The sequence below is a fragment of the Sorex fumeus genome, unplaced genomic scaffold, assembly GCF_029834395.1.
Source record: "Sorex fumeus unplaced genomic scaffold, SorFum_2.1 ptg000073l, whole genome shotgun sequence".
Taxonomy (NCBI): domain Eukaryota; kingdom Metazoa; phylum Chordata; class Mammalia; order Eulipotyphla; family Soricidae; genus Sorex; species Sorex fumeus.
The window spans coordinates 13,364,897-13,388,627 of NW_026606130.1; the positions used below are offsets into that span (position 1 = coordinate 13,364,897).

General features: G+C 39.0%; 1 protein-coding gene across 1 annotated transcript in view; it reads right to left on the minus strand.

Annotated features, from left to right (window-relative positions):
* Nucleotides 1-23,731, minus strand: part of HEPH (hephaestin) — a 244,155-nt gene that overhangs the window by 58,897 nt on the left and 161,527 nt on the right. Inside the window, exon 15 of the mRNA XM_056130041.1 lies at nucleotides 3,137-3,243. Within this exon, the coding sequence (XP_055986016.1) occupies nucleotides 3,137-3,243 (107 nt within the window). The remainder of the gene's footprint in view (nucleotides 1-3,136; nucleotides 3,244-23,731) is intronic.

Consider the following 23,731-nt stretch of genomic DNA (forward strand, 5'->3'; position numbering starts at 1 on the left):
ACACATTTGTAGGATATTGAAAAAAACATAATATGAGACCAATATCCAAGGACAGTAGAAACAAGGGACAAGAGGATTATTATTGTCCATGATTGGGAGTCTACATAGAATTCTGAGTGAAAAGGCTTTTGGGGTAGAAAAAGGATCACTATGACAAAGATAGTTGGAAATAATCACTCTGGGTAAGAACTACGTGCTGAAAACAGGTAAAGGAACAACCATAATAACCTCTCAGTACCTGTATTGCAAACCATAATACCCAAAGAGATAGAAGTAAAAGAAATAAGAAACAAGCTGGGGAAGGGTAGTGGGAGGGAAACTGGGGACATTGGTGGTAGGAAATGTACACTGGTGGATGAAGGGTTGTTGGAACACTGTATATCTGAAACCTGGTCATATTCAGCTTTATAATTCTATATCTCATGGTGGCTCAATAAAAAATAAAATGAAAAATAATAAAGCTTAAGTAGGGGACAAAAATAATATTACTTCCCTTTCCAAACACTATGCATGTCCACTACAAATTCTGTATAAATTTTGGAACATTGACCATGCTCTTAAAATTTACCTGGATTATTAACACCCTTTAACAGCCAAAGAAAGCCTAGCAAAAATAGGAGGCTTTTCTCCCTGGTTTTAAATTATACTACCAAACGCTTTAGTAACAATAATAGGGAGCAGAGACAATAGACAGATTTTCAGACCAAAGGAATATAATTGAAAGATAATGACAAACATGGTAAGATGGTAAGATAATCTTTGGATTTATGTAATTGTATGAAGTAAAAAAAGAAAACCTGTTCAACAAATGATGCTCAGAAAATTGGTTAATGATATGCAAAGAAAATAATTAACCTTTATATCTAACTCACAACATACGCAAAATTCAATCTCAAATCTCACTAAAATTCAATATTACACACAAATTCATTCATTATGCTGATATAAGACAGGCATAATGTTTCATGACATTAACTCTAGAGGCATCATCAATAACCTAATTCCATTGGCTAAGCAAACAGAACAAAATGTAAACAAATGGGATTTCATAAAATTAAGAATCTTCTGTAATGCAAAATATATGATGATTAGAATAAAAATATATCCTATAGATGGGGATAATTATTTTCTCACATTCATCTGATGAAGAGTTAATATCAAAATTTTGAAAATACTTGCAAAACTTAAGGAAAACAGAACAACCTGACAGAAATATGGAAAAATGGGAAGAAATGAAAAGCAGACATTTTCTCAAAGAAAAATTTCCAGATGGCTAATAGGTATATCGAAAGATAACTCTTCATCACTTATCTTTAGGAAAATTCAAATCAAAACAAAAATGAGGTATCATTTCACAGTAGTGGGATTGGCAGACATGGAAAGAACAGAAACAACAAGTTATGGCATGGTTAGGGGAAGAAAGGAAACATTCTTCCACTGTTGCAGGGAATGTCTATTGTTTCAACATCTGTTGAAAACAGTGTGAAGAATTCTCAAAGTATATAGAATTGAGCTTCCCTTTTAACCAGACATTCCACTTTCTGACATATTGCCTAAGGGCCCCCAAATATTATTTTGAAAAGATACCTGTCTAATCTTGTAGTACTATGTTTATTGTAATAATCCAAGTGTCCCCCAAAAGAAAAGTAGATAAAGTATCTTATTTATACAATACAATTGAATTTTGCTTGGCATAAAAGATGAAATAAATTCATTGCTACATGGATATAACTAAGAGCATTAGAGTGAGTGAAGTAAGTCAAAGGAGAGGAATAAATTTTTAAATGGGGACTGGGGCGATAGTAAACTGGGTAGGACACTTTCTTTGCATGAAGCTGACCTGGGTTTGATTCCCAGCATCCCATATAATCTCCCAAGCACCACCAGGAGTAATTCGTGAGTGCAGTGCAGGACTAACTCCTGAGCACTACTGGGTGTGACCGAAAAAGCAATAAAAAAGAAAGAAATTTTAAATGGTTTAATTCATATGTGGTCTATAAAAAAAAACACAGTAAAGGGCTGGAGTGATAGGATAGTGGGTAAGGAATTTGCATTTCAAGCAGCCAAACTGGGTTCTATCTCTTTCACTCTATGTGGTCGACAGAGGTGACCAGTAATGGTCCCTGAATACAGAGCCCCAAATATGCCTGAGAAGCACAAGGTGTGGCACAAAGAGAGAAAGAAACAAAAATGTAAATAAATGGGTAATCACAAAATTACTTGAGAATTTTCCTAGAAAACTAAGTATACCAAGCATGCTGGTTGGTGGAAGGGGTCATAAGGACATCAGAGAAACTCTGACACTCTGAAGGTGAATATGTTGTTGAAATGTTGTATGCATGAAGTTCTATCATTTACCAAATTAAAAATCTTAGTACCTCAATAAAAATTGGGGGGGATATTTAAAAAAGATACTGTGGACCAGAAATATAGCCCAGGAAATAAATGCTTGTTGGCTATGACCCTGGCTTGAATGTCCTTGAACAATTCCTTAGCACAGAGCCAAGAATATGCCCTGAGCACCATTGGGTGTGGCCCAAAAGGCCTCAATAAATAAAATACATATAAGGTATAAAAATAGACTTCGTAAATAAGTAAAAACAAATGTATCCACTAAGCAGTCAAAGTTCTAGCATCAAATTTTCCTCTCCCTTTTCTCCCACCCCTGTTCTTCTGGTAATCACCACTTTGTTGTCAGAGTTCAAGAATTGTTTTAGCTGTGTTTTGTTGAATAATTATAGGAAAATCATTTTACAATTGATTTTTTATAGCTTAAGAGACATGCTTACAATAGTGCTTTCTTTTTTACACTATTGGAATACAGAGTTATTTTAACCCTCCACCATTCTACATAAATATCCTTATGACACTTCTAGTCCACCAGTATGGGATTATAAATAAGGACATTATAGTTTTATTGGATCCATGAAGAAACAAGGGAGAAAATCCTTAGAACAAACAAGTGATATGTTTGTTTTCCTCATCTTCCCTAGTACTACTTCAGTATTTGAGGATATATCATTCCCGAGATTTGGAATTTAGTATACAAAGGTTGGAATTGTTATTGCACTTGTATTGCTTCTTTTTGCCAGTCTGCCCAATTCTGATACCAACCTCCAGTTAATATTTTATTTACCTTGATGGGATCCACCGCAGAATAATAGATCCAAGTAACACAAGCAGAATCATTTGCTCCAGGACCAGATCTCTCTGGAATATTCCATTGATAAGTGAGCACTTCACCTAGGAATGATAACAGGAATAGCCAGTTAAACAATGTTAAACATATATCAAATCCAAGACTGTGGTAGATTTTTCAGCATCTTTAAAATTTCATACATAATTTACACATGACTCTCCATTTTATTTTGACCACTTTGCTCTCTTCCCTCTTGGAACACCCTAAGACTTTCTTCCTTAATTTCCTATCCTTTAAGTCCCAATTTATCTTTTAATAAAGCATCTCTGCTACTGTTCTCTCTGTTTGTGATGTAATCACTTATTTAACAATGCTTCTCATTTTCCTTTTAATGTCTCGCTCTGCGCGGCGTCCTGTTGGTAGGCGACAACCCTGCCCACATCCAGCGCCACATCCTGGAAGCGCCTGGCATTGGCGAGGGAGGGAGAGTCCAAGCGGGCCCACCGCGGCATGGACGCCAGAGTGACTACCCATGTCCAATGCGATGTACGATAAGATGTACATCAGACACAGGAGGCCCTCAGCTCGCTGCTGGACAATGAGTCAGAGGTGATCGACCCGCACACCAACCAGGTCTTCATCTTCCAAATGCTGGCTACCTACTACATCAAGTAAGTGCAGATCTTGCAGAATCTGGAGAATGTGTACGACCAGATTGTGCACCCCCAGAAGTGCCTGCTCATCCAGAAGATGCTGGATGGGGTCATGGGCCTCATCCTGGACCTGAAGAACGAGATGGTGGAGATGGAGCTCAGCGAGTTCTATTATTTCGACGACATCTTGCAGGACCTCAAGTTGGAGCCCCAAAAATTAGACATTCCCATCCCCAAGTATTTCATGAAGGAAAAGATGGAGGTCATCAAGGCGAGAGAGAAGATCCTGACCCAGATCCTGGCCGAGTCTGGGCTGATGACCCCTGACCTGGCCCTGTCTGTCAAGACCATACGCCTGGAGAAGGCCATGAAACTGTTCCAGTTGGCAGAGAGGATGCGGCAGGGCCGGCTGCGGGCCATGTTCATGAAGCAGATCTTCCTCCAGGAGTACCGCGCCAGACAGGCCAAGCTCCTGGGCGAGAAGACCAGGGACCTGGGGTTCCGCGGTGCTCCTCATCCAGACGATTTGGTGAGGTTTCAATCAAAGCAAGAAGACTATTCAAGAGCGGGAAGAAGAGATGATATTCCTGGGGATAATGCCGCCGCCCCTGTTCAACAAGGTCAGCCCGAAGGTGGAGCAGGTTGAGAAGGTGCGCTCACAGCGAGACAAGACACAGGGCAGGCATGAGGCCGACTACCAGAACGCGCTGGTGTCCATCAAGGACGACCTGAAGCTTGTGGAGGGGCCCGACATCAAGGAGAACCTGCAGGATCAGATCCGACACTGGTTCATCGAGTGTAGGTGACCAGCGGAGCCGGGCCCAGTGAGTCTGGCGGTGGAGGCGAGTGGAGAGTCATGGCTGGTGCCGGCCAGTTCCTAGGGTGCAGAACCCTCAGGTCCTGGTGTTTGGCAGGAGCTCGGGTGGGACCCGGGCCTCTGGGTTCATTGGTATTTGCCGGGCGTCCTCCACTTCTGATGGGGACTTGTCCACCGGCTGGCTCAACTCCCAGAGCCAGTGTGGGGCAGGGACAGCGGTGAGACGCAGCACTGAAACTTGGGCGCCCAGCAAGCTGCCACTGTCCCCACATGCAAGCCTTGCACGTCTTATTATCTCATTCTAACTTTGGACAATCTGGCAGGCTACCGGATGTACTGCCCATATGGCAGAGTCTGGCAAACTCCCCTTGGTATACCCAATATGCCAAATACCAGTAACAATGATGGGTCTCATTCTCCTAAACCTGAAAGATTTTAAAATCTCAGGGCTAGGGCAAAGGAGATATTACTGGTGCCTGCTCAAGGCAATCGAGGAACAGCAGGATGATCGTGATCGTGTGATCGTGATTGTGCCTCGTATATAAAGTTTTTTCTCCATTGTTCTGTTAACAGTTACTTTGCCTTTTCCATATTCTCTCCCAGAAAGATTCAATTGCTTTTCTTAGTAATTTTTAGTTAAGTATGCATTATTTTCAATATTTATCTGTACTTCCCTTGCCATAAATCTCCAAAATGAATTTTTGGTAAGATCTGGGGCATAATTTTCAAATTATCACGAAACATATCAAAATCAAAGTAATGTGAACTCACCTTTTTTCTTTAAAGAATGCGCCATTACTTAATATGAGTTCCGACTGTGTAGTAATTGTATCAAAACCTTAAATTATTAACGTTTTGGTCTCATTCTTTCATGCATTTAACATAATATATACTGGTAAGTGCTGTTGAATACGTCTTTCAATATAACATGTTCAGACTCTCCTTCAGTTTTTAATACCTCTATATTAGGGTATCTACTTAATCAACTTGAAGACACAACACATAATAATATGTTTCTGTCCTCATGTCTTGCCTTCTCCAATCACCATTCAAATTAAATATGTTAATTTTGTACCCACTTTATTTATAGATGCACATAATACGACTCTTCAAGTATATTATTATGTTTTAGTACATTTATATAATTTTGTATCATAACTACATTTTACTAGTACAAAATAAATAACTGAAAAATGTGCTCTTTGGCTAACATTTCCTAATATGGTCAAGTATGTCTTCATAAATTTTTATTAAAATTTTTATATAGCACAGTGGGTAGGGCGTTCGCCTTACAAACGGCCAACATGGCCGACCCGAGTTCGATTCCTCCGCCCCTCTCGGAGAGCCCGGCAAGCTACCGAGAGTATTGGATATGCCAGACACAGTAACAACAAAGTCTCCAATGGAGACGTTACTGGGCCCGCTCGAGCAAATCGACGATCAATAAAAATTGAGTTAAAAAGGAGTGATTTCAGGAAGATAACATACTAAGGAGGGTACAATTACTATCCCTCAAAAATAACATTAAAATAAGGAAGGAAGAAAAATTTATATATATATGCATAAAATATCTCTATATTTTTATATAGAGGGAGCTATATATTAATATATATATCACGATCACGACCATCCTGTTGTTCGTCAATTGCCTCGAGCAGGCCCCAGTAACGTCTCCTTCGTCCTAGCCCTGAGATTTTTTTTTTAAATGCCATAATCAAGGCTCTTTCAGGGTTAGGAGAATGAGACCGATCATTGTTACTGGTATTTGGCATATTGGGTATACCACGGGGAGTTTGCCAGACTCTGCCGTGTGGGCAGGTTACACCTGCTAGACAGTTACACCCACCAACTGCCGTGTAATCACAACAAAGGCCAGGATCCAGAGATTATCACACTCAGCTCCCGGAAGCATCTTATTATCTTATCATCTCATTCCTACTTTGGACAAACTGGCAGGCTATCGAATATATATATATATATATATATATATATATATATATATATCCTCGATATATTAAGGGAGCTACAAAATTAAAAGAACTTGTAGAATATGACCAGAAAACATATCATTATAGTAAATGATAAGGACTATCTTACATATATCAAATTAGTTCAGAATAGCTCTTAACAATAAGTCCTCGTGGAGGGAAATACAATAGGGGAACCCCAACAACCCTTACCATCAGCCAGTTTTTCTTGATACTCATCCTAGTTTACTAAATTGTTGAGACTGCACAACCTTCTGTCATCAAATTTCTGGTGATTCTTTAAAATTGGAAAGTTTGGACTTCCACTTTTGAAAAATTGTTGTCAATATATTATATTCATATTTTAAAAGTCAATTCCTTCGCATTGTGGCTCTCCACTTTGGATTCCAGCTTCTCCATTCTCCACAATGGCATGAATTAAAATTTTAAAATAAACTTTATCAAGGCACTTTGGTTTGCAAAATTGTTTTGGGAATAAATTTTTGCAACACCAATCCCATCACAAACGTCAATTTCCCTCTAACAGTGACCCAATGTACCTCCCACCCTCCATCTTGCCCGCTTGAAAGGAATACTTTTTTGGAAGTCCACTCAGTGCTGCTAAGAGCCTACTTCTGCCTCTGTGTTCTGGGATCACTCGTGGAAGGCACTCAGGAGTGGTGCTGGAAACTAAACTTGGCCTGACTGTGTACTAGGCAAACACCCTACCATGCTGTGTAGTGTTTGGTACACCTACATTATTTTTTATTAGTGAAGTACCACGAGGTACAGTTATAGGCTTACAAATTTTTGTGCTTGGGTTTCAGTTATACAATGATCAAGTACCCATCGCTCCATCAGCGCCCATCCTCCACAACCACGGGTCCCAGCATCCCTCCCACCCCGATCCCCCCATCACACCGTGCCTTTGTGACAGGTCATTCCCTTTTGTTCTCTCTCTCTCTCCTTTGGGGTTCTTACACCTCCGTTTTTATTGTAACTCCATGATTTACAAAGTTGATCATAATACAGTTACTTTAGACATAAAATGTTCCACAATCAATACCACCGCCAGTGTGAGCTTCCCTTCAACAATGTCCCTAATTTCCTTCCCATTCCCAAAGTCTGCTTCCTTATCAGGCACATAACAAATTCGTTTCATATTGTGCCTCAACAAAATAGTGAACAGAGATAGCAGGTACTGGAAAAATGAGTTCGTTTGTGATTATTGATTGCTATATCTCACAATGTTATCACAAAGTTATTGTTTGAAGATTTACTGAGTTGATTATTGCTGATTGATTCTTCTGCGTTGTTTTTGCTCGTTGAGCTTAGTGGGCTTCTACGTGAATTTCCCTATCATATTTTATGTGTTTTTACTAGTCTGTAAGCACTGTGAAATTCAGAAGACACACCAGGAGCTGTGAAGCTGGGTCCATTTAAATAGCAAGTGTGGTCACTTGTGGACAGACACAGTTTTAAATTTGATTGTTGTAGTTAGACTCCCTTACTGTTATTTCTCATTTCCATGGAATTCTGATTTCATCCAAATCACTTCCTTTGTTCTGAGAAATTTATTTTTTATTTATTTATGTTTTTGCTTTTTAAGTCACACCTGGAGACGGTCAGGGGTTACTCTTATCCCTGCACTCAGGAATTTCTACTGGCAGGTTCAGGGGACCTTATGGGACGTTGGCAATCGAACCCAGGTCAGCCGCATGCAAGGCAAACACCCTATCCACTGTGCTATCGCTCCAGCCCCCTGAAACATATTTTTAAAGTGCTCCAAACTATGAAGTTCAGTATATTTTTGTCTTTTTTATAATGTTAAGCATTTATAAATTATATTTTATAATGTCAATCAAGGAAAAGTTGCTAAAACCTATGAGTCAAAGACACACTTTTTTTATTAGGATACATAAAAAATAAATTCACTTTTGCACATAAATCATAAGAATAATATCACCATGACCAAGTGGTATTTATTCCATATATGCAAGGATGGTTCAATATTCACAGCTTATTAGTTTCTTACACCATTACAACAAAAGAAAAAAGCACAGCGGTAAGGCGTTTGCCTTGCATGCAGCCAACATGGCCGACCCGAGTTTGATTCCTCTGCCCCTCTCAGAGAGCCCGGCAAGCTACCGAGAGTATCTCGCCCGCACGGCAGAGCCTGGCAAGCCCCCCGTGACGTATTCGATATGCCAAACACAGTAACAACAAAATCTCCAATGGAGACGTTACTGGGCCCGCTCGAACAAATCGATGAACAATGGGAGGGCCTTTACTTACTTTACTATGATCATATAAATAGACAGAGAAAGTTTGAGAATATTCAAAGGTCATTCATTATAAAATACTCTCAACAAACTAGATATTGAAGGAATATACATCAAGATATTAACAGCCATTAGCAACATTATCCTACTAGCAAAGTCATGTGTAAACTTATTATCAAGCCCACGAGCAACTTTTTCCTGAACAACAAAAAAATGAGAGAGCACAGGGGATTGCCCTGCCACAGAGGCTGAGGGGGATGGGGGGATGGGGGTGGGGGGATATTATCCATGGTGGTGGAAAATGGGCACTGGTGGAGGAATGGGTATCTGATCATTGTATAATCGAAACCCAAGCCCAAAAAAATAGTAAATCTACAACTGTACCTCATGGTGTTCCACTAATAAAAAAAATTGTAAAGAAAAAAATGTCCTCTTTCTTTTTTTTTTTCTTTTGCCATTATAAGCTTTTTATTTTGTTTTTTTGTTTGTTTGTTTGTTTTTTATAATTTATTTATTGGATCACTGTGGGAAAAGTTACAGAGCTTTCGGGTTTAGGTCTCAGTCATGTAGATACCAAACATATTTCCCTTTACCAATACTCATTTTTAACCCCGAACCCCAATAGACCCCCACCTCCCACCCCTCCCAATTCTTGTGAGGCAGATGAGTTCTAGTTAATACTCTATCTACTTTAACTAGATAGATTATTTCGATAGAAGATGCACAATTATTGTTTAGAGTTTACGACCCACCCCCCACAATCAGACATGCTGAAACAGCGTTGTGAAATGATTTGCTTTCTACAATTTGGTTTAAGAATAAAATGATGTCGCGCGGCCGCTATTGCGGCCGCGCGGTTTTCAATTTCTGCTATTTTACTTATTGACCCTGGAAGAATTTCTATTAAAAGTTAGCTAGTTAAGAGATTGGTTTGTGTGCCCTGGAGTCGTGGCCGTGCCGGAGAGCCGCTCGTGGGGGGCAGCTGGCGACCTCGGTGGGGCGTGGGGGACGGCCCACAAAGCCCCCCTTCCCATGAGGTCCCTGCCGCTCCCGCCAGCCCCGGCTCAAACCTGCTTTCCACAAGGCTCCCGTGCGGCCGCCATCTTTCTTTGCAGAGAGGAGCGGGCGAAATGTCCTCTTTCTACACAACAAGATTTTGGAAGTCCTTGCCACAGCACTTAGATAAGTAAAAAATTAATACCTATGACAAAAGAGTTTGGCACATGAAGAGGAGCAAAAAAGCTTCCTCAATAAATTTGTTGGAAAAACATGAAAAAAGAGGAAACTGGATCCATATCCCACAACAGACACAAAAATAATTTAAAGTGGATTAAATATCTTAATATTAAACCAGAATTCATGCAATATATCAAAGAAAGCATAGGCAAAACTCTCCAGCCTGTGGACTTTAGTATTTGGTTTTATTTTGTTATTTTTAAGAGTAACATGGGCAGTGCTAAGGGTTTACTCCTGGCATTTTACTCAGAGATCACCCCTGGTAGATCTTTGTATTCCTATGTGGTGGGTGACAGGAATCAAAACAAGGTGCAACATGAAATTCAAGTGCCTTTCTTACTGTATTATTTCTCTGATCCGCAATATAAACCACTGAAGTATATTCAACTGTCTTTCTGACACACTCGGTCATGTAACCAACGAGAGCCAGCCGTGGCAATCCGTCCAACCACACCCATTGCAATCCAGAGTTATATGAAAAGATAAGAAAGACAACGACAAGACAGGAGAAGAAAACCAATGGCTCCAGGAGTCTCTGCAGGAGAAAACTCATTTTATAGCAATCAGTCTTAGGTATATATACCTTAAGAGAAAAAGGAGAACAATTAACACCTTTCCGGGGAGATTCCCCCCCCCCAAACACACAAGCAATGAAACAGGGTGTTCTAGTTCCTCACTCTCCCTGGCTGACTGTCAATTAGCTTGTTCAATGGACCTGGCATGTTGTTTTTGACAGAGTGACTGTACATTGCATCTAACCCTTTAAGGACCGAGGGAGAAGTCTCTGCTAGGAAGTCGGGGGAGGGGAGCCCTTCAACAGGGGACGGGCCACCTACTTTTTTTCTGCTTGGTTCAAGTTCTGGGAGCTCATCCTTGACATCAGCTGTTCCCCACTCATCCCATGCAATGTCCCACGGCTTCAATGATTTTTTTTTACTTTTTAAAAATTGTTTTCTCTTTGGCTCACACCCATCAATGCTCAGGGTTTCCTCCTAGCTCTGCACTCAGGAATCACTCCTGGCGGTGGTTGGGGGACCATGTGGGATGCTGGGGATTGTAACTGGGTCAGCCCCTTGCAAGGCAAATGCCCTCCCCACTGTACTATCACTCTGGCCTGAATTCAATGATTTGACATTGGTAAAATAGCAAAAAATGTAAATATAAAATGTGGTGACATAAAAATAAAAGTTTTGCATGGCAAAATATTGCAGGTTAAAACAAGCTTCCTGCTGAATTGAAAAGAATATTTTCTTACAATTCATGAGATAAACTACTAATATACAAGAAATACAAATCTCTCACAAATTTTAACAGCTAAAATACCAACAGTACCCTCAAGAATGGAGAGAATATATTAATGCTTTCCTAAAGGAGATATACAAATGGTCAGTAGGAAGGCGTCATGGTTTTGGAACCATGTTTGTTACTCAGAATTCTCAGTAATGCTATTTCATGTCCCATATATCAAGACTCTCCCACAAAAAGGAAGGGAAAGGGGAAGGTTGCAAGCCACCTGGGCTTGGATTCACCCAAGCCTGCTCCCAAGAAGTGAGTCATCATGTTGTCAGGGCCCTATGTGTAATTCAGAATCACTATTTTGTACCCCAGATTAGAAATTCCTGCAAAGCAGCTGCACATTACTTCCTTCTTCATATCACATTGTCATCATTTAAAGACATCCTAACTCTCGGTTACCTAGTCACACAACACACAATAAACATCTTTAGACTGCAAAATTCATAATTGGAAAGGAATGCAGAATCCAACCACATTAGTGATCAAAGGTGGTAGCCCTGAAGACTCAATCAGTAATAAACACCTGTATAACCTCTCTGACAAGGACAATAGAGAGGAAATGTTGATGATGTTTAATAAGCTCAAAGAAACAATGGAATGCATAGTGTTTCACTAATAAAATAATAATAATAATAATAATAATAATAATAAAGCAGTCAGTGAAAAAATATGTGTAAGTTGTGTTAGGTTTTAAGTGTTAAACATGAAAAATTCAGTTTTCTTGTAAAAGGTAACATCATAGCATGAAGCATTTGAATTTGATTAAGAAGAAGCACCATAGGTGTCCTAGTATAGAATTTAATTTTTTCAGAATAAAAAGGAAAAAAGAAACAAAGAAACAATGGAATGGACATTCAGTAAAACACAAGAGGACATGCAAGTAGAAATCTGTAAAATACAAGCAGAAATGACAGAAATAAAGATTTTGGTAGGTAAAATTAAAAACTCACTGGAAGGCCACCCCAGGAGCATAAGAGTAGCTGAGGACAAAATCAGTGAGCTCCAAGATGAGATGCAGAAAACCTCCAGACAATAGCAGAGGATGGATAAAAGTCTGAATGAATAGCAGACAAAGAGAACTCTGGGATGAACTTAGGAGAAATAACAGAAATGATTCACTGGAGTCCCAGAACAGAACACATTTCTGATGTAGAAGCAGCAGTTAAAGAAATTGTTATTTAGAAGTTTCCATAGTTGAAGAGCTTATGTACCCAGATTCAAGAGGACTGAAGAGTACCAGGTAAAAGTGGCACACATAAAAAGACTACATTACATATTCTAATAGCATTGTAGCCCTGTCCTTCCATTGTTCATCGATTTCCTTGAGCAGGCACCGGTAACTTCTCCATTGTGAGACTTGTCACTGTTTTTGGCATATCAAATACCCACAGTGAGCTTGCCAGGCTCTGCCATGCGGGCGGAATACTCTCGGTAGCTTTCTGGGCTCTTCGAGAGGGACAGAGGAATCAAACCTGGGTCAGCCGTGTGCAAGGCAAACGCCCTACCCTCTGTGCTGTCGCTTCAGCCCACTAAAAACATGTATATAAAATATTTGAAGGAGTAAGATCAACAAAGGAAAACACATACAAAGGAGTGTCCTTAAAGTTTACGGCATATTTATCGAACAGCACGCAGTGACCAGAAAACAATGGTTGTATCTAGTTAAAAACTCAATAAAATGAATGCTTCAACAAGAATACTTCACCCAGCCAGATATTTATTCAACACTGCACTGTAGCACTGTCCTCCCATTGTTCATCGATTTGCTCGAGCAGACCCAGTAATGTCTCCATTGTCAGACTTCTTGTTACTGTGTTTGGCATATCGAATACGTCAAGGGTAGCTTGCCAGGCTGTGACATACAGGCGAGATACTCTCGGTAGCTTGCCAGGCTCTCTGAGCGGGTTGGAGGAGTTGAACTCCGGTTGGCCATGTCTGCCACATGCAAGGCAAATGCCCTACCGCTGTGCTCTCAGATTAGAAGGAAATATATACAACTTCACAAATAAACAACAACTCAGGGAATTCATACCGGAAACCATACTTCTTTCAAAAGAAGACATGAAGACATGAATATGAAGGAATTCGTACTTCTTTCAAAAGAAGACATGAAGGGGCTATTTGAAGAGAAGAAAAATGTCACAGACAAACCAAATTTTTGTTAAAATGTGACACAAATCTCCAAGATATTAACCTCACTCAATATCAATGGCCTAAATGCACGAGTAATGAGACACACAGTGGAAAAATTGAATATAGCCTTCTGCTAACTAAAAGAAACATGTATTTTTAAAATTTTTACTAAAAGAGCCATAGTTTACAAGGTTACTGATAGTTGAGTTTTAGGAATGCAATAATTTAACAACAATATCCTAAACAAGTGTCAATTTCCCTCCACCAGTGTTCCAAATTTCTCTCTCCATTTCACCCTTGATTGTCAATTTGACAGACACATTACAAAGTTTCAGTGGTTGCCACTTAGGTCTTATTTTTTTCAGTTCTGTTGAATCTGTGTTTTGGATATAATGACTATACTCCTCACTCATATCAATAGTATAACTCAAGCCCTGATTCTCATTACTGCTGTTTCTTTTCTCCCCCCTTTCCTTTCTTTTCTTCTCTGCCTGCTCTATAAACACTGGGGTCAAGGGTGCTCTAGTCATCCCCCTTTAATTACAATATATTTCCACATCCAGGATTCTATATTCTACAGATAAGGGAAATAATCTTTTTGTCTTTCCTCTGGCTTACTTCACTAAGCATGATATCTTCCAGTTCCAACCACGCACCCACGTTGCATTTTCACAGTAAGGGAAAAAACAGACTCAAAGCTAAAGGTTAGAAGATAACTTTTAAGAAAAAACAAAACAAACAAAAACACAAACAAAAACACGAAAGGCCTGAGTAGCCATCTTAGTATCAAACTTTGGATTAAGACTAAAAAGCATTATAACAGATGGAAAGGGTAATTTTTTATTTATAAAAGTAATCACACATCGGAAAAACTCACACTTGTAAACATATATGCACCTAAGGAGGAACAATGAGTGACAAGCAAAATACGTAAATTAATTGCTAATGGATGTGAAAGAAGTCATTAATAGAAATACTATAATAGAAACTTCAACACTGCTCTATCATCATCTGATAAATAAAATTGACTAAGATTCATCAAGGAAATACTTGATTTGTAGGAGAAATGGAAAAGAGTGGTTTATATATGAGGTTTTTAATCCACAAAAGGCAAATACACATATGCGGGTGTGAAATGCACATATCACACCCGCATATGTTATATTCTTCATGATAAACATGATGGACCACAAAACATACCATTTTTCGTATAAAAATTGGGTAAACTGTTTTGGTAAACTATATGTATGATTCTCAAAAATTAGAAATGGGCTCCCAATTGATCCAGCAATACCACTCCTTGGAATATATCTCAGAGAGGCAAAAAAGTACAGTCAAAATGACATCTGCATGTCTATGTTCATTGCTGCACTGTTCACAACACCCAAAATTTGGAAAAAACCCGAGTGCCCGAGAAAAGATGACTGGTTAAGGAAATTTTGGTGCATCTACGCAGCTGTTAGAAAGGATGGAATCATGAAATTTACATACAAGTGGTACTACATGGGAAGTATCATACTAAGTGAAATGAGTCAGAAAGAGAGGGTCAGACATAGAAAGATTGCATTCATCTGGCAAATATAAAGTAACAAAATAGGAGACTGGCATCCAAAAATAGTCAAGATAGGTACCAGGAGGTTTATTCTATGGCTTGAAGGCCAGCCACACAAGCTAGGGGAAAGGGCAGCTCAGATAGAGAAGGGAACACCAGAAAAGGGTGTTGGGAGGATCCTCCCAGGAAGGGAGGTGCATGCAGAAAGCAGACTATAGACCCAGCATGATTGTCATGCAATGCCTCTTTTGCAAACCTCAGCACCCAAAATGAGAGAGAGAGAACAAAAGGCAACACCCTGCCACAGATGCGGGATGGGATGGGGGTGATGGGGGGGTGGGAGGGATAATGGGATCATTGGTGGTGGAGAATGGGCACTGGTGTAGGGATGGGTACTCAATCATTTTATAAATGAAACCCAAGCACAATAGCTTATAAGACTACAACTGTAACTCTGGTGTTTCATTAATAAAATATTTTTAAAAACTAATAAGTAAATTTAGTAAAGTTGCAGGACAACAAAATATTGCCAGGTACATTTCATTAATATAAATCAATGATTATCAGAGAGATTAATAAATCAATACAATTTAACCACATTATAACTAATCAAGAATGTGAAGGGCCAACATATTGAAAACAATAAGAAAGTAAAGATATACAACTGGAAAAAATTGTGTAAACTATCTTCTCAAAACATTATGCATTGAAAACAGAAGATAATGACAGAAATGGAAAAATATCTCAAATAACTGAAAACTAAACAAGTCATTATTGAATAATCAGTGGGTAAGAAAGGAAATATAAAGATCCACAGAAACAAATGAGAATGAAACAAAGTACCAGAACTCATTGGACACATCAAAAGCAGTGTTAATAGGAAAATTCATTATGTATGCTATTTTCAGTAAAGAAGAAAGGGCCAGCATAATCTGACTGCACAGCTAAAAAATTGAAAAATGACAATGGAAGGAACCCAAAGAGAGCAGAATAAAATAAATAACAAAACGTAGAGAATAAATATAAATACTTGGAATAAAAAAATCCAAAAGATTACCAAAACAGAGTTAGTTATTGAAAAAAATAAACAAGATTGATAAAATGACTAGCATATTTTACAAAGAAAGAGAGAAAACCCTAACCCAATGAATTAGAAACGGAAAGGGCTATATCACAATAAATACCTCAAAAACTCAAAAGATCATGTATAAACACTTTGTTAATCTCTATGACATAAATTAGAGAACCAAGAAGAAATAGGTAATCTACTGGACTCCTGACTACCCAAGGGTGAACCAAGAATATATTGAACATCTGAACAGGTCTATTGCCTTTTTAATTGAATAACTATGAGATAGAACATTACAAAATTGTTCATGATTGAGTTTCAGTCATACGAAGTTCCAACACATATCTCACCACCAATATAATTTTCCAGCACCAGTGTCCCCAGTTCCCCCCCCACCCCTTCAAGCCACCCCTCAGCCTACCTCTATGGCAGGCACCTCTCTTCTCTCTCTCTCTTTTTCTCTCATTTTAGGCATTATGGTTTGCAATAGAGATGCTGAAAATAGAGACGCTAAAAAGCTGTCCTGTACATACCTTTACATGCTTTTAACACTCAGTTATTGTCCAGAGTGATCATTGTCAATTAGCATTGTCATAAAGGATCCTCTTCTATCCTAACTACCATTCATCTCCCACAGCATTTATCAACCATGGACCAGTCCTCCTGGCCCATCTCCCCTGGTCTTGAATGTTATTTTCATTTTTTTGAGCTCCCATTTGACCCAGCAACACCGTTTCTGGGAATATACCCTGGGGGTCAAAAAACACAGCAGAAACAGCATCTTCACTTTTTTGTTCATTTCAGCACTATTCACAATACCCAGAAGCTGGAAACAACCTGGGTGACCGAGAACAGAAGTATGGATAAAGAAACTATGGCACATCTACACAATGGAATACTACATAGCTGTTAGAAAAAATGAGGTCATGAAATATGCCTATACATGGATATGTTTGAAGAGTATCATGATGAGTGAAATGAGTCAAAAGTAGAGGGACAGATATAGAATGACTGCAAATTGCTGCTGTGCTATTGGCCAGACCCCAAAAACTTGGGGCAAAGTTTATCAAGAAAGTAATCGGCCAAAAGTTAGGTATGTGGGAGACACACACACAAAAAATCTCGGGCTCAGCTATATAATTGGAGACATGGCCTCTCTGGTTCCTGATCTAACTGCTTAATGGCCATGATCCCAGAGACTCAGAAACGAATCTCGGAACCCAAAGGCTTTTGGCAGAAATGGATCCTGTTCCTGCAGTAAGTTACTTGGGGTGGGCCACTCCAGGTGGGAATAGGTTCCATGCCTTGGCCTGTTCCCCTTGCCGGCCCAGTGGCCGTCATCCGCCAGAGGCCACTGGACAGTCAGGTTTGGGCCTGCACAGAAACTAATCTCATGATTATCTGGCTCTTTGCAGAAATCTAAAATTGCGTGGCCACAATAGCAGCCATGCAACATGATATGATTCTTATTACCAGCTGTGGAAAACAAAGTATTTTGCAATGCTTTTTTAGTGATTCTGATTGTTTGGGGGGGGGATTCTAAACAATAATGGTGCATTCTTGTCGAAATGATGAGTGTAATAATGTAGAGAATAGTTAAGTGGAAATCATATTCTTCACTGGCATTGGGAGGGGTGGGAGGGGATATATTGGGGATCTTGGTGGGGAAAAATGAGTACTGGTGAAGGGAGAGGCGTTTGATCATTGTATGACCGAGACTTAAACCTGAAAGCTTGGTAACTTTTCCCACAGTGATTCAATAAATATAGGATGAAAAATAAATGAATGAATGGAACTATGACAAAAAAGGAGTTAAAAAATAAAATAAATAAAATATTTCCATAAAAAACGAATCAATGGAGCAGCCGTCCAGAAAATTAAAGGAAGAAATAAAAAAACAATGGGTCGGATAGTTGAGAAAATGCAAGAAGAAATGAAAGCAGAAATTTAAAAGCTACAAAAAGAAGTTTCACAAATAATGGATTCAGTAGATGAAATTAAAACTCAGTGGGTGCCCTCAACAGTAGAACGACTACAGCCGAAGATAAGACCAGTGAGCTTGAAGATGAGGAGCAGAATTCGTATAGGCAACAACAAAAATGGCAAAATACATCAAAATAGTTATAATGGAAATAGGAGACCTAGGGGATGATGCCAAGAGGAAGAACATTAGAATCATCTGAGTACCAGAAGGAGAGGGAAGCAACCCCAATGAAAAGCCACAGTGAAAGAAATCCTTGCTGAAAAGTTCCCAGAGTTAAAGAATGCAGACATCCAGATCCAAGGAGCCAGAAGATGCCAGCTAAATTAAACCCTAATAAAAGCACACCAAGCCATATCATAGTCAGAATGATGGATTCTGTGGATGGAGAAACAATACTGCAAGCAGCAAGGTCAAAAAAAAATAAATCACATACAAAGGAATACCCCTTAGATTTACAGCAGACCTGTCAGAGAAACCCTGCAAGCCCGAAGACAATGGTGAGATATAATGAAAAAAAAATCAATGAAATGAAAGCCTCACCAAGAATACTTCATCCAGCAAAACTCTCAGTTAAACTCAATGGAATTATATACCATTTTATAGATAAAAAACAGCTCAGGAAATTTATAGACTCAACCTAGAAGGACTAAAAGGGCTCCTGTAAGACAAGAAGTAAAACACCTATAAGCACAACTAACCCCTACAGAATGGTGGCACAAAACCCCATGATAATAATCTCTCTCAATGTCAATGGTCTAAATGCACCAATCATAAGACAGAGAGTGACAAAATGGATCCAGAAACTGAAACCAACATTCTGCTCCCTATGAGAAACACATCTGAACAGTCAAAGCAAACAAAGTAAAAGAATGGAAAACAATCCTGCAAGCAAACAGCTCCCTCACAAAAGCTGGGGTGGCCAGACTAGTATCCGACAACATAGACCTCAGGTTGAAAAAGATTAGAAGGGACAGCGAGGGCCATTTTCTAGTTATCAAGTGTTATGTACACATATCCATTGATAAATAGAAGATATCACACTCTTAAATGTATATGCACCTAGTGATAGAGACAAGCTAAATATTTAAAACAACTGCTAACAGACTTTAAGGAGGACATTGCTACCAATACAGTAGTAGTCGGAGACTTCAACACCAACTTAACACCTCTGGATAGATCAATAAGGACAAAACTCAACAAGGAAATATTGGCTTTGAAGGAAGAACTAGAAGAGAGAGGGCTAGTGGACCTATACAGGACTTTACACACACACACACAAAAAGAAAGAACACACTTTCTTTTCCAGTGCACACAGAAAATTTTCCAAAATAGACCACATTCTAGGCCACAAAACATACCTCGAGAGAATCAGATAATTATAAATAGTTTCCACACTCTTTTCAGACCTAGATGCATTGAAGATAAAAGCTAATCACAATTAGACATGGAGAACCAAATCAAACACCTGGAAATTAAATTAATGTTGAACAACAAGTGGATCAAGGAGGAAGTCAAGCATGACATAAAAGGATACCTAGAAACAAATGAGAATGAAGACATGAGCTACCAGAAGCATCCTATGGGATGCAGCCAAATCCATGTTAAGAGGAAAATTTATAGCTTTGAAATCACTCCTAAGGAAGGAGTAAACAGCCTACATAAATAAGCTGAACTTACAGCTCAAGATCTTAGAAGAATAACATATGGAACCCAAATCCGGCCGAAGGAAAGGAATAATAAAACAGAGCAGAAATCAACATCACAGAAACCCAAAAAACAATCCAAAAGGTAAGTCAAACTAGGAGGTGTTTCTTTGAGAAAATGAACAAGATTGATAAACCACTAGCAACACTCACAAAGAAAGAGAGAGATAAAACCCTAATTAACCTAATCAGAAATAACATGGGTACATCACAACAGAAACTAATGAAATGCAAAATATCATCAGAGACTAATTTGAGTCTGTATGCCACGAAACAAGAGAACCAGGAAGAAATGGATAAATTTCTAGATTCCTTTAATCTCCCAAGATTGAACCAAGAAGACTTGGAATACCTGAATGGACCCATTCATATTAAGGAAATTGAAACTGCAATCAAGTCTTCTCAAAAACAAAAGCCGAGGCCCAGATGGATTCACTAGAGAATTCTTCCAAACATACAAAGAGGACCTGTTCCCAGATCTCCTTGAGCTTTTCCAGGTAATGAAGAAATAGGAACTCTTGCAAACAGTTTCTATGAGGCACATATCTATCTTATAGCAAAAGCAAACAAAGACACAACCAACAAATAAAACTACTACAGGCTAATAACCCTGATGAACACGGATGCGAAGATCCTCAACAAAATATTAGAAAATTGAATGCAACAACTCATCAAAAAGATTATACATCACGACCAAGTGGGATTTATCCCGGGGATGCAAGGATGGTTTAACATTCGAAAATCAATCAACATAATCCATCATATCAAAAAAGTAAAGATAAAAACCATATGATCATATCAATAGATGCATAGAAAGCTTTTGACAAGATCCAACACCCGTTTATGATGAAAACTCTCACCAAAATGGGTTTAGAAGGAACCTTCCTCAAGGTAGTGAAAGAAATTTACAACAAATCTATGGCAATCATTATCCTCAATGGGGAAAAACTAAGGGCCTTTCGTCTAAGATCAGGGAAAAGACAAGACTGCCCACTCTCACCACTTCTGTTCAATATAGCACTGGAAGTACTTTCAATAGTGGTTAGGCAAGAAAAAGATATTAAGGGCATCCAGATAGCGAAGGAAGAAATCAAGCTCTCACTATTCGAAGATGATATGATACTATATCTAGAGAATCCTAAATCCTCTACCAAAAAACTCTAGAAACAATAGACATGTACAGTAAAGTCACAGGCTATACAATTAATACCTTCAAATTTATGGCCTTCCTATACGCAAACGGAGTGATAACATAGCGGTAGGGCGTTTGCCTTGCACGCGGCCAGCCCAGTGAGCTGGGTTTGATTCCTCCGCCCCTCTCAGAGAGCCTGGCATTCTACCGAGAGTATCTCACTTGCACAGCAAAGCCCGACAAGCTACCCGTGATATATTCAATATGCCAAACACAATAACAACAAGTCTCAACATGGAGACGTTACTGGGCCTGCTCAATCAAATCAATGAACAACGGACTACTATATTAATACTCAAAAATCCATGGCCTTTCTATACAAAAAGAATGAGACAGAGGAACGTGACATAAAAAAAATCCCATTCACAATCTTGCCCCAGAAAATCATGTACCCCGGAATCAGCTTAAATAAAGAGGGAAAGGACCTCTACAACTCAAACTACAAAATGCTACTCCATGAAATAAAAGAGGACAAGAGGAAATGGAAATATATTCCCTGCTCATGGACAGGAAGAATTAGCATTGTGAAAATGGCAATACTCCCCAAAGATTATACAGATTCAATGTGATCCCTATAAGGATACCATGAAATTCTTCAAAGAAATAGATCAAGCATCTCTGTAATTCATATGGAACAAAATATGCTCACGAATAGATAAAGTGATTCTTGGGGAAAAGACGTTGGGATATATTACCCTCCCCAACCTCAAACTAAACTACAAAGTGGTAAAAGTTAAAACAGCATGGTTCTGGAATAAAAGTAGAGCCTCAGACCAATGGAACAGGGTAAATATTTGTAAACACAACCCCAAATTTATGAATATCTAATCTTTAAAAAGGGATCAAGAGATGTGAAGTCGAGCAAGAAAAGCCTCCTTAACAAATGGTACTGCCATAAGTGGACAACCACATGCAAAAACTGGCCTTAGACCTCGACCTAACACCATGCACAAATGTTAGATCCAAATAAATTAAAGATCTCAACATCAGGCCAAAATCCATAAGGTACATTGAAAACAAGGTTGGCAGATCCCTCCACAAAATTGAGGCTAGCGGTATATTCAAAGATGACACTCCACTGACCAACCAAGTGGAAAAAGAGATTTAAATAATGGATCTATCATAAACTAAGAAGCTTGTACACCGCAAAAGATACAGTGACCAAAATACAAAGACAATCTGGATAATGGGAAAGGATAGTCACCCAATACCCATCTGACAATGGGTTGATATCAAGGATATATATGGCACTGGTTGATCTCTGCAAGAAGAAAACATCCAACAGAACAGAAAATGGGGTGATGAAATGAACAGAAACTTTCTCAAGGAAGAAATATGAATGACAAAAGGACACATGAGAAAATGCTCTTCATCCCTAATCATCATGGAATGCAGATCAAAACAACTATGAGATACCATCTCACACCACAGAGACTGGCACACATCCAAAAGAACAAAAGCAACCAGTGTTGGCATGGATGTGGGGAGAAAAGTACTCTTCTACACTGCTGGTAGGAATGCCGACTGGTTTAGCCCTACTGGAAAACACAGAAAAACTAGAAATTGAACTCCCATTTGACCCAGCAATACCACGCCTGGGAATATAACCCAGAGATGCAAAAAAGTATAGTCGAAATGACATCTGCACTTGTTTGTTCATTGAAGCACTGTTTACAATAGCCAGATTCTGGAAAGAACCCAAGTTCCCGAGAACAGATGACTGGTTAAAGAAACTTGGTACCTCTACACAATAGGGTACTATGCAGCTGTTAGAGAAGATGGAGTCATGAAATTTACATACGAGTGGTACTACATGGAAAGTATCATGCTAAGCAAAATGATCAGAAAGAGAGGAACAGACATAGAAAGATTTAATTCATTTGGGGAACAAAATAACAAAATAGGAGACTGACACCGAAGTATAGTCGAGATAAGTATACCAGGAGCTTCACTCCATGTCTTGGAGGCCAGCTGCACATGCTGGGGGAAAGACAGCTCAGATAGAGAAGGGAACACCAGTTAAAGGGTGTGGGAAGGATCCTCCCAGGATGGGAGAAGCATGCTGAATAGACTATAGACCGAACATGATTGCCACTCAATATCTCCATTGCAAATCACAACACCCGAAAGGAGATAGAGAACAAAAGAGGTGGGGGGGATGGGGGAATGGGGTGGTGGTAGGAGGGATACTGGAATCATTGTTGGTGCAGAATGGGCACTGGTTGAGGGATGGGTACTCAATCATCATATAACTGAAACCCAAGCACAAAACTTTGAGTCTATAACTGCAACTAATGGTGTTTCACTAATGAAAGTTAAAAATAAATAAATAATAAATAAATACAGCTGACCTACTGAAAATACTTCAAGCTTTTTTTAGTAAATTAGAGTAAGATGGATACTCCTTAACACTTTCTGTGAGGCAAATATCACCCTATTACAAAAAGCAGATACACACAGACACACAAACACACATTCACACAATTATAAACTGATATAACTTATGATCACAGATCCAAAGAGCCTCAATAAAATTCTAGCATATAGTATCCAAGAACTCATCAAAATATCATACACCATGAACAAGTAGGATTCATCCTCGGCATGCAAGGATGGTTTAACATGACCAAGTTAACATAATATGGCATATAGATAAAAGAATCAAAAATTATGTCTATATCATAGATATGGATAAAACTTCTGGCAAG